Source organism: Calidris pugnax, unplaced genomic scaffold, assembly GCF_001431845.1.
Source record: "Calidris pugnax isolate Ruff unplaced genomic scaffold, ASM143184v1 scaffold518, whole genome shotgun sequence".
Classification (NCBI taxonomy): Eukaryota; Metazoa; Chordata; class Aves; order Charadriiformes; family Scolopacidae; genus Calidris; species Calidris pugnax.
This window is the reverse complement of record NW_015091362.1, coordinates 756161-772807: the sequence shown is the minus strand read 5'-3', so window position 1 is coordinate 772807 and position 16647 is coordinate 756161. Positions and strand designations below refer to the sequence as shown.

General features: G+C 45.5%; 2 protein-coding genes across 5 annotated transcripts in view; one reads left to right on the top strand and one right to left on the bottom strand.

The window, feature by feature from the left end:
- The window catches only part of ERGIC3 (ERGIC and golgi 3), a 30927-nt gene extending 17471 nt beyond the window's left edge, over positions 1-13456 (top strand). Inside the window, exons 7-12 of the mRNA XM_014961181.1 lie at positions 2953-2984; positions 3637-3733; positions 7366-7430; positions 10006-10142; positions 11079-11134; positions 13186-13456. Of these exons, the coding sequence (XP_014816667.1) occupies positions 2953-2984; positions 3637-3733; positions 7366-7430; positions 10006-10142; positions 11079-11134; positions 13186-13265 (467 nt within the window). The 3' untranslated portion in view covers positions 13266-13456. The remainder of the gene's footprint in view (positions 1-2952; positions 2985-3636; positions 3734-7365; positions 7431-10005; positions 10143-11078; positions 11135-13185) is intronic.
- Positions 13457-15252: 1796 nt separating this feature from the next.
- The window catches only part of LOC106899382 (CMP-N-acetylneuraminate-beta-galactosamide-alpha-2,3-sialyltransferase 2-like), a 5994-nt gene continuing 4599 nt past the window's right edge, over positions 15253-16647 (bottom strand). For all 4 annotated transcript variants that reach the window (XM_014961180.1, XM_014961176.1, XM_014961179.1 and 1 more), the window contains 3 exons: positions 16382-16427; positions 16098-16217; positions 15253-15995 (listed from right to left, as the gene is read on the bottom strand). In XM_014961180.1, the coding sequence (XP_014816666.1) occupies positions 15828-15995; positions 16098-16217; positions 16382-16427 (334 nt within the window). In that variant the 3' untranslated portion in view covers positions 15253-15827. The remainder of the gene's footprint in view (positions 15996-16097; positions 16218-16381; positions 16428-16647) is intronic.

Below are 16647 nucleotides of genomic sequence, written 5' to 3'. Positions count from 1 at the left end.
CATCGGAGCAATGTGTTTGGGCAGCTGCGCCTTGGGTTTCTTGCAGTCTTAGTGTGTTTATTGATAGTCCTGAGTAGCTGTAATTGCTATTAACCCCATTTTTACAGGTAAAGAACTGAATTTCAGAGTCTAAGGAGGCCTTGTGGTTGTTCAGGTCAGAAATGCAAAATGAGGAGAATTCTTCAAAAGAGACAGCAGTTCTTAAAACTGTGTTACTAAAACAGTGAAAAAAAGTAGGTTATATAAAAACGGACGGAATTCTTGGCAAACTTAAGATGTTTTACAGGTCTCTTTATTTTACCTAGCTAGGTGCTTGGCTGCAGTTACAGAAAGAAAGGAATGCGTTTGTGTTCCTAGCAGTCTCTTAAAATGTTCTGTTCTGTTTCTTCATTCTGTTTCTTCTCTAAGCAGGCTAAATGGAGTGTTGTTAAGCAAACTATGGCTAGCTAAACATTTATCTGCAACCTAGAGTATATGTACATGTGCTTAGCATAATCCTCAGGGATCAGAGATAAATAAACCTCTGGTCTAGTGGAAGACTTTTAGAAACTGAACATATAAATTATACTTTTTTGCAGAGTTGTAAATTATTTATTGGAGAGGGATTTTATAAAAGCTAAGTAATGGGTGTTTTATCTGTGGAGGTCACAGCTGAGCCCCGTGGATAGCCATAACTGTTAAAATCAGTCATGCACGATGTAAATCTGTCTAACAGGTTAGTTAATCACTGGTCTTTCTCAAGTGCTCCCTTGGATTTCTGTGGCACTGTGCTGTGCCTGTAGGATTTGTCAGCCTTACTGGGCTTCATATCCCACTTCACATGCTAACGACTGTGACTCCCCAGGCAGTAAAGCTGATAAACACCATAATCCTGCCTGGGGTTCCAGGAGCACCACTGCCAGGAAGAGCATCCCTGTCCCTCCCTGCGTGTTGCTGCACTGCACCAGCACGGCGTTCCTGCAGCTCTGTGATTAACCATACTGTGGAGCTGCCCTGGCTGGAGGAATAGCCTCACATAAAGCAATTATTTACCTTTCAGCCTGGTTTGTTCTCTGATGTGGCTCATGAAGGAGGGTAGGACAAGAACGAGCCATCAACAGAAAGATGGGGGAACAAAGACTGTTTTATTCCTTCGGCAGTAAGTCCAGCTTAAATGCAGATCTACCAGAGTCAGGATCTCTGTGGAACTTTATTTATTAACTGAAGGTTAGCCTCTTGGTGTCTGTACAGAAGGCAGCAGGACTTGACACTTCACTGATGGGTAAGCCACTTCACTCTTGATTCAAGTGCAAGTAACAGTGCAGCATGAAACAGGGTGTTGCTGGTAACTGTTCAGAAAATAGCATAGCATAATCCCAAGGCCACTTTTCCCTTTTCTCCTTTTCCTGTCCACCATTTCACATTTCTAAATTCTTGGTAGGAATTTCTTTCTAAAAAGCCAAATGAGTTCTTTGATTCAGTTGCCAGCACAGGGACACAAGCTGCTGTGCTAGTGGCAGGGATAAGTCTGCATGCCTGTCAGAGACAGCAAGAGGAATATTTGAAGCCAGTGCAGCTCTGAGCTCTTTGTAATCCAGAACCATTGCCTTAATTCCAATGGCTGCAGCCTTAGTTTCTGAGCCTTGAACATTTTAACTGTGAAATGCAAGGTGCTCTCCCTAGATCAGAGCATTAGGAGAAGTATAGCTTAGGCTTGGCATTTACTTTTCTAACGGTACATTCTCTGTTTTACATGTATATATCTCTAGGTTTAGTAAGGGTTTTCTATAAATACAAGTAAAGTCTCTGGTGTTTTATTGAAAGACGTTAATAGGAAAAAAATCAGTTTGAAGCACAGTCGTGTTAAGGAAACATTTTAAAGGAGAGGCTAGTTTCAATCAGTTCTTTAGCTTTGCAGCCGGTAGTGTGCTAGGCTGTATATCAGAAACCCTTTAAGGGAGCAGAATTCCTAATCTTTGTTAATCATGTAGCAGCGCTTGGTGATTTGACTCCATCAGCTCCTAAAATAACAGCCCACAATTGTTGAATTGTTTTTTCTTTGTGAAGGTGACAGGTGAGGTATGGCTTCCTGAGCATGTGAATTTACCTGGTAAAACGCACCACAGCCTCTGGCTACTTTAAGATGATTGTGTAGGAACGATACTGAAATTGAGTTGTAAGTTGTATTTTCATCCTGAGACTGATGCTTCTGGCATCACATAAGTCACATAAGTAGCCAACCAAAAGATACCCATTGCCTGTATCTTTGCCAGATCCCTTTTTGGGGTGTGTGGTGCTGCCAGCATCGTCGTACTGCTGTGTGGAGGAAGAGCAGAGAGAGGGCAGGCCAAATTCCCCAAATCCTAGCACAGGTGACAGTCGTCTTGGCCCACCAATGGTTTGCTGTCCCTGCTCAGGCCATCCCCGCACAGACTTTTCTTTCCCTGCATGTTCTCTGGGCAGCAGTAACGAGGCCGATGGGCAGAGCACTGGGAGCTGCTAAGATGGCCATCGTTTCTTAGGGCGCTTGCATGTGATCCCAAGGCATGTGCTCTGCTCAGGTGTTAGTTTAGATCTGTTGTGCCTCTGTGTTTTACAGTAGTTGGAGAAGTTACGTGTGTCAGGTGGTGACACAGACACCAGTGAAGTTTTCCTTGCTCGCCCCAGGATCTTGTTTTTGCCCTAGATTAAGAATATGTTCGGTGAGGACTGAAATACTTAATCTGAATTAAGCCCCAAATTAAAGTTACTTTCCTTCACTCTGGCAGTGTCTCATCTATGTCAGGAGGGGAATTTCAGCAGTTTAATCTATCACATGCCCGACTGCCATGAAGAGAGAAACGCAGTTGGTTTTCTTGCCATTTTAGATTGCGATGGAAATAAGAGGACCTCCCTTAGAAACTAGAATAAGGTAAATAGATACGCTTGTTGTCACAGTCTGAACTATATTGTTTAACTGTTTTTCTATTGCAGTTCACGATCTGCAGAGCTTCGGACTTGATAACGTAAGTGTTTCCAAGATAGTGTTCTGGTTCTCTTGGTCTGTTTCCCTTCCGGATTTCCCTGCCTTTGCCACATTTAGATCCTAGTGTACTGATCCCAGCTGGATTTGGCTATGTAAGTCTGAACAGATGCTGGAACCTGCTTTCACACAGGATTCTGAAGTACGTTCTGGGACATCTGTGTGGTGCTTGGCAAGCCTGTTTGCTTCTTCCTGAGACTGCCGTGCTCCTTAGTCTGCACTTTCCAATTTTCTAAGGTTGACATTTTCCTGACTGCTTCTGGGTCTCTTGGAGTTTACCTTGTGCTGGGAGAAAAGCAGATGATGTGCCACTGAGGTAGCTGACAGCCTGATGCTCCATTGCCAGGGCGAGGAATGGGTGGGAGAGCCTGCTCTCTAGATGGGAGGGAAGGGTGCTGGGATCTGGGGATTTCCAGCAGGAAAAGAAGAAATTCCAAATCTCAGAATCTTCCATGAATAAAAAAAGAAGAGCAAGTGCTTTGGAGTTTGCTATTAGGACACACAGAGTAAGGGAGGACCTGTCTGTCTTTCAGAGCCGCACTCAGAAAAAAATGTACAAAAAATGAAGTTTCAACCCCTTACCTTTCCCCTGGGATGCTGTGCAGTTGTTTGAGTCATTAACATTTCTGTTTCAGATTAATATGACACACTATATCAAACATCTCTCATTTGGAAGGGATTATCCAGGCATTGTGAACCCTCTGGATGGGACAGACGTCACTGCACAGCAAGGTAAAACCAGCTGAGAGAAGTCTGTATTAATAAGTGTTAGAAGAGAGCAGGTGCAAAGTTCCTAGTCTTTAACAAGAACCTTGACAGCACTGTGTAAAACGGAGACTCCTCCACCTTGTGCTCTTTCTGGAACAGTTGCCTCCGTTCATCTGGAGCAAATCTGCCAACGTGTTTTGATTCTGTGACCTTTCTGAAAGATCTCTCTTTTCAGTGTTTGGGATGCACAACAGCAGGTATAGCACATCATTATTAACTGCCTGCGTCAGGTGAAGTTCAAGGAGAGCCCTGTCTAGCTACTGCGTGCAGTAAGAGATAACCAGAAGATGCAGGATAGGGAAGGAAAGGCCTAAGTGATGTTTGCTGGAGAATCGTGGTGTCTGCCCGACCTGGATCTAGCCAACAGTAATAGCTGAACAGGTGCAGAGCAGTTAAAATATCCCTGATCTTTCCTAGATAGGTGCAGTTGGATGGCTTAAGAAGGAAAGGCAATTCTCTCCTCATGCTACTGCTGCTCAAGCTGAAATCTTGGTTTATTCACACAGCTTGTGTGCATTTTCCACGAAAGATCCTGACCATGCCATTTTATATGCAACTGCAGAAATTAGTTATTTCTTTAGATCCGCTGAAGTCTGCAAAGTTTGTGGGTACTTAGGGTACTGCCATATAATAAAGCTTGGAGAAAGAAGTTGTTTGCTTTGAGGTGGTGGTGGATTGTTAATTGTACCTGAATCCTTTCCTTTAAATTTTCCACCATCAATTTTATTTCTTTCATCTAAATCAAAGGATGGTGCTTAAAATTAAATACAGAAAAGAAAAGAAAAAAAGAAAGGTGTCATAATGCTCAATATGATCGTGATGCTGTAGTTTTTCTGTGGAGTAAGAAACTCTCTGAGATGTGGCCTGTAGCTAGCTGGTAGCACACACATTGCCCCCAAGTCCTTCTCAGGGCTGATCTCAGTCCATTCTCCACCCAGCCTGGATTTGTGCTTGGAATTGCCCTGACCCACATGCAGGACCTTGTACTTGGCCTGGTTGAACTTCATAAGTTTCACACGGGCCCACCTCTCCAGCCTGTCCAGGTCCCTCCAGATGGCATCCCTTCCTCCAGAGTGTCAGCTGCCCCACACAGCTTGGTGTCGTTGGCAAACTTGCTGATGGTGCCCTCGATTCAACCGTCAAAGGTATTAAACAGCACTGGTCCCAGTCCCAGACACCCGAGGAATGGCACTCATCACTGGCTTCCACTTGGACACAGAGCCATTGACTGCAACCCTTTGAGTGCGGCCATCCAGCCAGTTCCTGATCCACCAAGTGGTCCATCCATCAAATCCATGTCTCTCTAGTTTAGAGACCAAGATGTCATGCGGGACAGTGTCAAATGATTTGCACAAGTCCAGGGGGGTGATATCTGTTGCTCTTCCTTTCTCCAACAACACTGTAACACCACCAACAACAACACTGTAACACCCACCATAGAAGGCCACCAAATCTGTCAGGCACGATTTGCCTTTAGTGGAACCATGTTGACTGTCACCAATCACCACTGTATTTTCTGTGTGCCTTAGCAGAGTTTCCAGGAGAATATCCTCCATGATCTTGCTGGGCACAGAGGTGAGACTGACTGGCCTGTGTTTTCCAGGTCTTTCCTTTTTCCCTTTTTGAAAATGGGGATACGTTTCTCCTTTTCCAATCAGCAGGAACTTCACCGGACTGCCACAACTTTGCAAATACAGTGGAAAGCAGCTTAGAAACTTCATCCGCCAGTTCCCTCAGGACCCACAGAGGAATCTTATCAGGTCCCATGAACTTGTGCACCTTCAGGTTCCTCAGATGGCCTTGAACCTGGTCTTCTCCAGTCCCTGCCGTTGCCTGTGGTGCTGTGGTTAGAGCCCTCACCGGTGAAGACCAAGGCAAAAAAAGTTATAGAATATCTCCAGGGATGGGGCCTCAACCACCTCCCTGGGCAACCTGTTCCAGTGCTCCACTACCCTCACAGTAAAGAACCCCCTTCTAATCTCCAATCTAAATCTGTTCCCCTCCAGCTTGAAGCCATTTCCCCTCATCCTGTCACTACAGGCCTTTCTAAACAGGTTCTCCCCAGCCTTCCTGTAGGCTCCCTTCAGGTACTGGAAGGCTGCTATTAGGTCTCCCCGGAGCCTCCTCTTCTCCAGGCTGAACAACCCCAGCTCCCTCAGCCTGTCCTTGTAGCAGAGGTGCTCCATCCCCCTGATCATCCTTGTGGCCCTCCTCTGGACCCTCTCCATCAGGTCTATATCCTTCTTATATTGAGGGCTCCAGACCTGCACACAATACTCCAGGTGAGGTCTCACCAGAGCAGAGTAAAGTGGCAGAATCACCTCTCTGGACCTGCTGGCAACGCTTCTTTTGATGCAGCCCAGGATGGGATTGGCCTTCTGGGCTGCAGCTGCACACTGCCTGCTCATGTCCAGCTTCTCGTCCACCAGAACCCCCAAGTCCCTTTCCTCAGGGCTTGTTGTTCAGTCCCTCAGCCTTGTCTGTGACCCGGGTGACCAGGTCTGCTGTTTCCTTCTGGATAGGGGCCACAATTTCCTTAATCTTTCTTTTGTCATTGACATACCTACAGAAGTTTTTCTTGTTGCCCTTGATGTCCTTGGCCAGATTTAACTCTATCTGGGCTTTAGCTTCCCTAACTGGCTTTTAACTTTCACTGGCTTGGACAATTTCTCTGTATTCCCCCCAGACTACTCGTCCTTGCTTACACTCTCTGTAGGCCGCCTTTTTGAGTTTAAGTTTCTCTAGGAGCTCCTTGTTTATCCATGGCATTTTTACCTAACTTCTTTGTTGGGATACGTCGCTCCTGAGCTTAGAGGTGGTTGAATATCACCCAGCTTTCTTGGGCCCTGCTTCCCTCTGGGGCTTTATCCCACCGTACTCTGCCAAGCAGATCCCTGAAGTGGCCAAAGTCTGCTCTCTGGAGTCCAGGGTAGTGAGCTTGCTGTGCACTGCCCTCACCACCTGAAGGATCTTGAACTCCACCATCTCATGGTCACTGCAGTCAAGGCTGCCCTTGAGCTTCAGGGCATTTGAAAATAGGGGTTTTTTGTGACTCCTGCCTTCCATTATTCTTAAGAGAACTGAAGGAACGGGCTGGTCTGAGGCAGCAGAAGGAGTTCAGTTTTTCTATTCACTGATCCAGATCTTTTTATCTGATATGATAGAAACCATGCTTCTGCAGTAATAAACCGTAGTGTTAATTGAAGTGATACAGGATACTCCTTTAGAGTTGAGTATGTTTGCTGAGGGCCATGCTGTTACATATAAGTGCTTTCATATACTATAATAAAAATTTTCAAGAGGTTGTACTGGTAAATGTCTAGCAAGGTAACTTTTGTAGAATGTTTTCAATTTAGTCAAGGCCAAAATGAAAGCAGTTTTGGTTTTGTTTGGAACAGGAACGAGATTCACTTTGGCAAAAGGAAAACTCATGTCAGACATTAACTTTATTGTCCTTGAAAACCTCCAGGATCTCTTGCGTAGAAAACTGTTCGCAGACAAGTTGAACAAAACCAGTTTGTGTCTACCTAACCTGTCAGTTAAGGTTTCCAGCTCTTTGCCAGTTATTAATTGTGTCTCTCTGTCTTTGCTTATAGCTTCCATGATGTTTCAGTATTTTGTCAAGGTGGTCCCCACAGTGTATATGAAAGTAGATGGTGAGGTAAGTACCATTTTTTCCCCTATTGCTTTGGCAAGTGAAAGCATTCAGACTTTCTCCTCATATTCTGACGCTGACCATATCTGCCCTCTGGTGGAAACTACACAATCTGTTTGACTTTCTTCGTATAACTGCACCAGTAAGAACAACAATTTCTATGGTGTATGGTTCGCTGTAATGTTGCAGCAGTGATGAAACAGATTTCAGCCTCCTCCATCCCACCTAGATCAAAGTGACCATGCCGTTTTCATCACGTTCCCTCATGAATCACTCCTAGTGCACGCTCAGGTAAAGGTAAAGCAGCAAGGAGAACCTAAACAATGTTCTTTGGAGACTAACCCCGGATCAGGCAACTTGTCTTCAATTTAAAAACTCCTTTAGCCTCCAGAAGAGTGTGGCTAGATTTCCAGCCCTGCTTTCAGAATACATCCTTCTTTCAGGACAGGTAAGATAAACAAATTACCAAGGAGATACCGGGGTGAGTTGAAGATCCTAAGAACAGAAACAAACTTTTGCTCTCTTCTGAAGCCAGCCTGAGAGAGCAGAAAGAACAGAAAATTTTTCTTTCATTTGGGAGCTTTTATTTTGCTGTAATTTTGCAGGGGATCTCAAGAGCTAAAAAGAATCTCTTTAAATAACAAAATGAACCTGTCAGTTATCATTATTTGGACCCCCACAGTCTTAGGGCAGCAGAATGATGTAAGCTGTTAGGTTTCTTTTGCAAAGAAAACACCAGTGGAGGCAGCAGCTCTACTGGTGTTCAGACTTCACCTCCAGTGCTACCCAGTGTACTTGTCTGACCCCGGGAGGAAGAGAAGATGCCACATGCCCCAGGACCTCTGTCAACATTCACGTACAAGATGGCTTATCTCCCTAGCTGCCTCCAGGGTTGGAGTTCTCTATCTTCTGTGCTGCATGGGTGGTCCATGCCCAGCTTCACTTTAACACCAAGTGGATTTCCTCTGAAGTGAAACCCAAGGGTGGTTCCAGGGCATGTTCAGTGCAAGGACTGATCTACATGTGGATGAATCTACGCCAGAATTGGACTCCCTTGTCCTACACAGTTTTATAACACTGTGCAAAGCCCGTAACGCTGGGAACCCTTAGTATCTCGGGCTCTTCACCCAAACTCGTGCTGCTCTCAGGCATGTACCTCATATCCTTGCAATGAGAACAGCATACTGCTGCACATCCACGCAACCTTCCTGTTGTTTTAAGCACTAAGGAATGTAAATCACCGGCAGCTTGTTATTTATGTCAGAGGCTGCATATGAACCCTAAATCTGAGGAGCCACATGACTGCAGCAGATACAATTCAAGGAAAGCTATCCCAGAGCAGTGTGGGCAGAGCAACCCAACAGAGTCCTTTGGAAAGAAAGGTAGATGTAGTTTGCATTTCTTCTTCTGCCCTGAAGATTGAAACTGTTTGCAAGAGTCAGTTCTCATGTGATAAATCCTTATGTGGACCACTCTTTCTTCAGTCCCCTGCCTAGAAAGGACCCATTTGTTTTATTTCTGGAAGTTGGATTCAGGTTACTTGCTATGAGGTGATACTGGGAGAACCTTCAGACCATGTTTCAAGCTCATTCTGCTTGGATTCAGGACGCCTCTGCAGTTTCTGTGGAGGACTGAAATTCCTGAAGTACAAAGGAGAGTTAATAGGAGCCCTGTTCTTGTGGCCACCTCCCAGTGCCATAAGCCACCAGGGCTTCTCTTTCTCTTGATGAAATCACTCCTTTTACTGTAGAGCTGTTGTTCAGATTTCGAAGGACTTCTCTGTCAAAATAATTGCTTTTTAGTAGTCACTGGGAGAGGAATCCATGCAAACGTAGTGCATGGGTTATGGATCCTAGTATGCTGCCAGATGTATACCAGGGGCTGTGTCATACATTCAGTACTTGGAACCCCCAAATGGGGAATTTGGGAAAGAAACTGGATAGTATCTTTCTCAGCTTGGATTGTAATTTGTGTCAGTTGATTAGGGATGATAAAACATATTTTCACTTTACAGAAACCAAATTAATTTGCTCTAAGAATAGGACTGGTATGAAAAACATCTAGAAGAATGGCAGGGTGCAGAAGAATGCTGCAGGGTGATCTTCATTCATATGAAGATGGGTAATCTGTCCTTCTGCAGCCCTGGCACTCATGCTTTTAGGTATTCTTTTCTTTTTTTCTCACCCTTGTATGTGGCTTTCTCACTTCAGTGCTTTCTCCTTGCAGCCTGCTCAGGTGGACGACGTTTTGGTAGAGGATGACGTGGACTTGGGGTTGAGGTTGAGAGGTTATCATACAGCTTATGCCATTACTTGCCAGCAGACACCAAAACAGTCCAGCCTGGTGACCGATGCAGCACTCATGCTCTGGGCTAGCTGGGGCTCTAACTGATAGCCTGTAGTAATGGTAAAATAACCTGATCCTGATGGTGCTCTTATGACCATTTTTATGACCCACTGTCAGGCCCCCCCACAAGTGAGTGGGCATGGCTATAATTGATATGGTTCACTGAACCCGTGTTTTAGTCCCTTTTCTATTCCTCATTAACAAAACAATGTTTGCTGTGTTTGTTGCCTGCTAGGTGGTAAGGACTAACCAGTTTTCGGTTACACGACATGAGAAGATAGCCAACGGGCTACTGGGAGACCAGGGTCTGCCTGGTGTATTTGTGCTGTATGAGCTTTCCCCCATGATGGTGAAGCTGACAGAAAAACACAGGTAAGAGACATTTCAACCTATTTCATTCACCCTCCATTGATTTTGTCCTTTTGCATAGCTCAGAACTCCAGCCTCACTTAGGCATTACAGTGCAAATGCTTGAAAGCCATCCGAGCCCCTTTGCAGTCAGTGGAGAGGAAGAGGCCTGTCCAGATGCCCTTCCTCTCAGTGTGAACATCTGAAAGGGATTGTGGTTTTTCTGATATTAGCTGAAGCATTTTAATCCACTATCAAGATGGAGAAGGAAATTGGTGCAGCGAGCAGAGGTCTGATATAATGATTTTCGGTTCAAACTAATTTCTTCAAAGTCTTTTTTTAATGGGAAGACTAGATTTATGTAGCATACCCACCTTACCAGCACCTACAGCAGCCCCCACACTGATCCAACCTGGTTACTTACTCTCCATGTGCTACAGCTTTTCTGCGTGTTGTAGTCAGTGTGGGACCTCTTCCTTCTTTCCGGGTCTTTCATTAATCACAGGGGTGTAATTGCAGGGGACCGGAAGGGGTTGTAGCTGTCCCATCTTCTAGCATCATAGTGAGGGGCAGCCAATGTTCATACCTTCAATTGTATCAACGTGTGCTTAGGGATTTAGTTCTTGTGTTACGACAACCTGCTGGGCGTTCTATCTGGGTAGGAAGGGATGGACTCTTAGGGTTTAAAAGTCCATCCTTTAGGTTTACAAGTTCAGTACTTGCCTCCTAGGGTTGCCATTGAGCTTATTGCTTTATTGCTAGTAAAAGTACCAGTGACAAACTCCATTCTGTAGCCAATACAAGTTAAATCTGTTAATTGTCAGCTATTAATATTTATATAGTGCATACTTATGTGCTATGATGAACATAATGATAATTATGAATTAGTTTTGATTAGGTACTATCTGACATTGGTATCTGAGCTCATGCTGGTTGTTCAAATTCTTTTCCTTGTTCTAGGTCCTTTACACACTTTCTCACAGGAGTTTGTGCCATCGTTGGAGGTATATTTACAGGTATTGCACCTTTCAACATTTTTCCTTTCTGAAGTGTAGATGTTCGCCTTCTTACTCTTTCTAAAGTCTGCATGGCTGGTAATAAATCCCTCTTTGATGGGGAGAGCTGGCTTCAGCCGTCAGGAGGGGATGTAGTGTGTTCTGCAGAGCCCTGGGAGTGGCACCAGATTGCCACTGCAGAAGCACTGCAGACTTTCAAGATGCTGTAGATGATGTGGACATGTTATAATATTTTATTTGATGAAATATTTCATTTCATTGTAATGTAGGCCTGTCATAACATTTCATTTTGATGCCTTACAGGACATTTTGTTTTCAAATAATGCAGCCTTTCACATGCCATATGAATGCATCTGCACCGTTTTCTTGGCCAGCTTGGGTCTGTAAGCAGATAGTTGCTTTCATGTGGAACTGAAGCCAGTAAAGTCTCTGAGCCCATGTTACCATGGGCATAGCCATCCCAGAGGTCTCAAACTGTGTTCCCAGACATAGGAGCTCCAGTGAGTGCTCTGTGGGGACTACAAGTAGCCCTCACACCTAAACAGGGCCCTATAAGGGGAGGCTGTTGATGCAGAGCTGTTTGAGTGTCTGGACTTCATTCCCAGTGCCGGCTTCTGGAATAGCTGCCCAGTATCTGCTCAGCAACATGTGTGCGAGAGAGCCCAGCCTCGGTCCAGCCTCGCACTCCAGCTAATAACCCAGGGTGCCCTGGGACAGTCAGAGATGTCTGTGAAAAGCCAGCCTGGAGATCTGGTCAGCAGATCTTACTGGACCTGAGAAGTCAGCTACTGTATCACATAACACCTGTATCACATGCCTATATCACATAATACTGCACATAACACTTTATCTGCCAGGCTTTCCTGTCACCTGAGGTGTCACAAGGCTCAATTAACCTGATACTGTTAAACAGGATTTCTGTCTAATACATGTGATGGTTGCTTTTCTCTGGCTGACTCAGGGAAAGATTTTCAAAAATTATTTTCATGACAACTGCTGATGCCCTCTGGTACTGATGGGGTTTGATGGGCAGTGTTTGCTGCCTACGCCGTGTTCAGGCTCTCTGTGTTCATATTCTAGAGGACAGATCAAATCAGCGATGTAACAGTTTTTGTGTTACAGCATCAAATTGGTTCCACAACTAGGGATAATTTCAGGACTAAAGAACCACAAAAGACAGACTGTTACAGACAGTAAAAAGTGTTACTCAAAGACCACATAGTAAGGCAAATAATTCTGTATTCTGCTGTTATTAAAATAGAAGAGTCGGTTGCCATTTGAGCTGCTACTCTTTATATAGTATTGAAATGTCTGTCTTTGTGTAGGGCTAAGTAGTCACTTACTTATTTTTTAGACTGAGGTGTTGAATAAAAGAAAAAAAGAACATGAAGCTTCGTAAAGACATTGAAAATGTCTTCGTTTACTGTCACCCTGTGTTCCCTCCCTGGCAGGAGTTCAGGGTTCCTGTCCTGTGAAGGCTACCTTGGTGAGTGCAGGGTTGCCTGGATTTTATGGTGAAGTAGGCCTATTATGAGCTTTTCTGTGGTCCCAAACAAGCATTGAATTATAGGCTCCCTCAGTGCTGGAGAGATTTGGGAAAAATACTGCAGGTTTGTGTCCTTGGTGGGTAGACATTGCAGTCTCCAATACAGGGCAGTGTTGGAGAGAGTAGCTTACTTCTGTGGTTACTGTGAAATGAGCAGGAAATAGGAAACATGACCTTGGCAACCTGGGTCAGGGCAATGATCAGCTTCCTCTCCAAATGCTTCTCACTCATCAGTAAACACACGGGATTCAGCCTGACTCATTTTTACTTCTCTAAGAGAGATCTTTTTTGGAGATGTGTTATCACCTCTGCCCTGCAAGCTGGATCTTCTCTGTCCTAATGACATGAGGACCTCGTTCTTCGTAGCAGCAGCAGCAGCAGCTGTTTTCTGACTGGGGGAGCTGGAATTCTTTTCCACTGACAAATGGATTTGTGTTTTCTTTCCCTGGGAGTTGTTATCTCTTTGAGGCATGTCTGACTTGATCCATCTGTTTTTTCCTTTTAGTTGCAGGATTCATTGACTCCTTGATCTACCACTCAGCACGTGCCATCCAGAAGAAAATTGAGCTTGGGAAGACAACATAAATAAGCAACAATCTCACCCCATAAAAAACCCTCTAAGGAGAACTAAACACGTGTTTTGAAACATAAGTGGTCTGAGTGCACAAGAGAAGAGGTTTGGAATTACCAGATGGCCCTGACTGCTCTTACGTTACTGTCCCATTATTTTTTGTTTGGCATTAATTTGTGGATGGAACTGCTTGAACCTTGCTGCTATAAAGATTAGACATCTTGTCTGGCTGTGCAGACCCTACTGTAAAAACCCTTTTGTGTCAGTCCATGTTCACCCAGTTCCACCCTCCTTCCCCGAAGAGATGCTGGAGACACTGCATTCTGTTTGCTTCCAGGAGTAACATATGAGACCTGGAATGGATTGAAGTTACCATCAAATAAGCTTTCTCGCAACGCCATCTAGCTTTTTAAATTTTTCTTAAAAATGTTTGTGAGTGTGCTGGTGCGTGTGCCAGACCTCTGTGAAAATGTGCTCAGAACAGTCAGTGCTTTCCTTCCCGCTGTCCTGGGCAGCGTGGGGAGACCCAGCGCTTGGGAGGCGCTGACTGTCCTGCAGGGCATTGCAGCTGCTCCACATCCCTCTTCTTATGAAAGATGCAAGCTGGTATTTCAGTAAAAAAAGTGTATGGCATTTTAATTGATTTTTAAATTGGATTGTGTTTTTCATTTCCCCCTGTTTATATTTTGAAATAAAGTCCATCCTCTCTGTGTTTTGGTAAAGCATTTGGAAGAATAATTAAATTATTTAAACTAACCCTGGTACTGAATTGGAAATGATAATTAAAAACCCCAACTGCATTGCAGCTAAATATGTAGATAGCATGATGGTTATGATTTGGGTTGGTTTTTTTCTTTTTAATGACCTACACAAGTGAATAAAGTGCTTGGTATGTGAAATTATAGTGGGAGAAAATTGAAAATAGTGAGGAAAAATAAACTCTTGTGAATTCCTGCCTCATTTTTAGGCAAAGCAGATGCATTATTCTTAAATCTCAGCTTTGGCTTTGTTTTGGTATTGACTGTGAACTTGGTCCAAGCGATTGGTCCAGCAGTGCACAGTGAGTATGACAGGCATGGGATCAGATAACGCAGGGAGAAAGCTATTTTATAATTCATTTGAAAGTAGGTTTGTTTAGATTTTTTTAATTAGTTGAGCCTAGGTACAAACCAGGGAGTGTAAAACCAGTGTTTTTTCAGTCAGGGAGAGAAGCAGTTTGAGGTGTGGAGGTGTGTGTGATTAATCAAGCTAGAATACTGGGGAAAAAAGGGTTTGTTACAAAAAACAATCATTTGAAATAAGGGTATTTAATAAATCTATTGAGTCTGGATCATATAGTACTTCTCCAGTGTGAGGAAGGGGATTTAGTATTTATGTGTTTCATCAAGAACAAAAAGTGACCTGAACAGTGTCAGTCGCTCAGCAAAGCACACAGCTTTGTGACTAAATTTGAAAGAATAATCAGGAGGGGGAAGATTAATGGCAATAAGTTTGCAAGAGTTTAACCCACAGTTAAATAATTACCAGCTAGTCTTTGATAAGAAGGCCAATTCCTTGCAAACGTCAGAACAGCATTGGAGAGAGCACTGCTGAGAGAAAACAGGGAAGGTGGAGGGACGGGTAAGTGCAAGACTTGTACTCATTGTGGGAAACCGGATATAATTGAGAAGAGAAACAGAAGGCATAAAGAAATGGAGATTCTACCTGGAGAGGCAGAAAATCCCAGAAGCTAATAGTTAAGCAATACATGCCTCTGCTATAGAATGGGACCTTACGAGTAGGAGAGATCTGGTGATTTTAATGGACTGAAAGACCAAGTGGGTAATAGCAATGGAAAAGCTGAGTCTGATCGAAGGATGTTTGTGATTGAAAGTAGGAAAAGAGATCCTGCTGAATCTGCTCTGGAGGAGAAAACCTTTGGGGAGCTTGTTTCTGAGGGAGATTCTGCTGTCTTTTCAAAGCAGTAAGGGCTTAAAAAGTAAAGCAAGTGTTAATTTCATGTGTGTTTTCAACATTTATTCAACGTAAGATCATTTCACCTGTACGTGATTCTGTCATCTTCTGACTTGGACGCTTGATTGTTTTCCTTTCTTCTTTGATACAATTTTTAAAATATTTCTTTAGGTATAAAAAGACTGGAAAGAAAGCTGCCTTTCTCCCCGGGCCCAAAGAGCAACTACAAACCTCCCCCAAAACCTGTCGGTGGGTGGAAATGTCGGCTCCGAGGTGCAGCCAGCCACGTTTGAGCAGCTGCATCACCACCACCGCTGTCACCCAGAGGCCACCACAGCACCTTCTCGCCCACCTTCAGCCACTCCATACCCCTTACTGTCCCAGCCAGCATGGGCAGGGCCGTGCCCGCCCTGTGTCCAGCCACATGCCATGTCCTGGTGCCCTGGGAAGCGTGGCACCCAGCGCGCCCGCCCGGGGGGACCAGCACGAGCAGCACCGAGACCCTGGGGAGGGCAGGGTCTGAGCCCAGGCCCTGGCAGCGCCGGGGGGGTGAAGCAAGCTGGGGGCAGCTGCCGGCAGCGCAGGGGCTGCCAGTTCCTGTGCTTCAGTTCCTTGGGGATACATCATTTGTAGAATGAAATCCTGCCTTCGGCGGCCAGTCTCTCGATGAGGCTGAATTCAACGTCAGCGTTGTGGACCCTTGTCCTGCGAAAGGCTCCCGCCCAGCGGTTTTTCTCCCAGTAGTGGTGCCAGTTCCCGTCCCCGTCTGCTCCGAAGCCGAACACGGAGACCTGCACAGGCACCAGCAAGAGCCATGGGTGCCGGGGCAGCCCCAGAGCACGCAGAGGGGCAGTGCCACGGTGGCAGTGCCACGGTCCAGCCGCCCTCCTCACCTGCTGGCAGGCGTGCAAGGCGAAGACCAGGGCCGTGAAGCCGGTGGAGGGGTACCGCCCGTGGCGCTGCGTCCAGTTGTCATGGATGTACTTGAGGAAAGCTGGGCTCAGGATCAGCACCTGCATGGGGAGCAGAGGGGCCATCAGCCACCCATGGTGCTGTGAACAGCCAGCTCCCGCCACCGGCTCAGCCACCAGCCCTGCTACTCGCCACATCCCACTGAACAACAAGCCCAGAGGAGCCCTGTCTGCCCAGGAGCCCGTGGAGCCCCGGGAGCCCTTACCTTGTCTCTGTCCGCTTTGATGAACTGCTTCACTCTCATGTATGTGCTGCAAAAGCCAGAGGAGAGCAATGGGTGTGGGGCTTTCCTGCTGCTGGGGCCTCTCCTTTGGAAGCAGATGGTTTATAGAGGGTGGCACCTGGCCCTGTGGCACCCTCAGACCCTTGGGCTGGCCCAGCAGCATCCCCTGGCCTGGCTTTGGGGAGAGACACATCAAGGCCGTGGCTCCACAGTGCGGACAGCCACCACCACCCCCACCCACCTCCCCA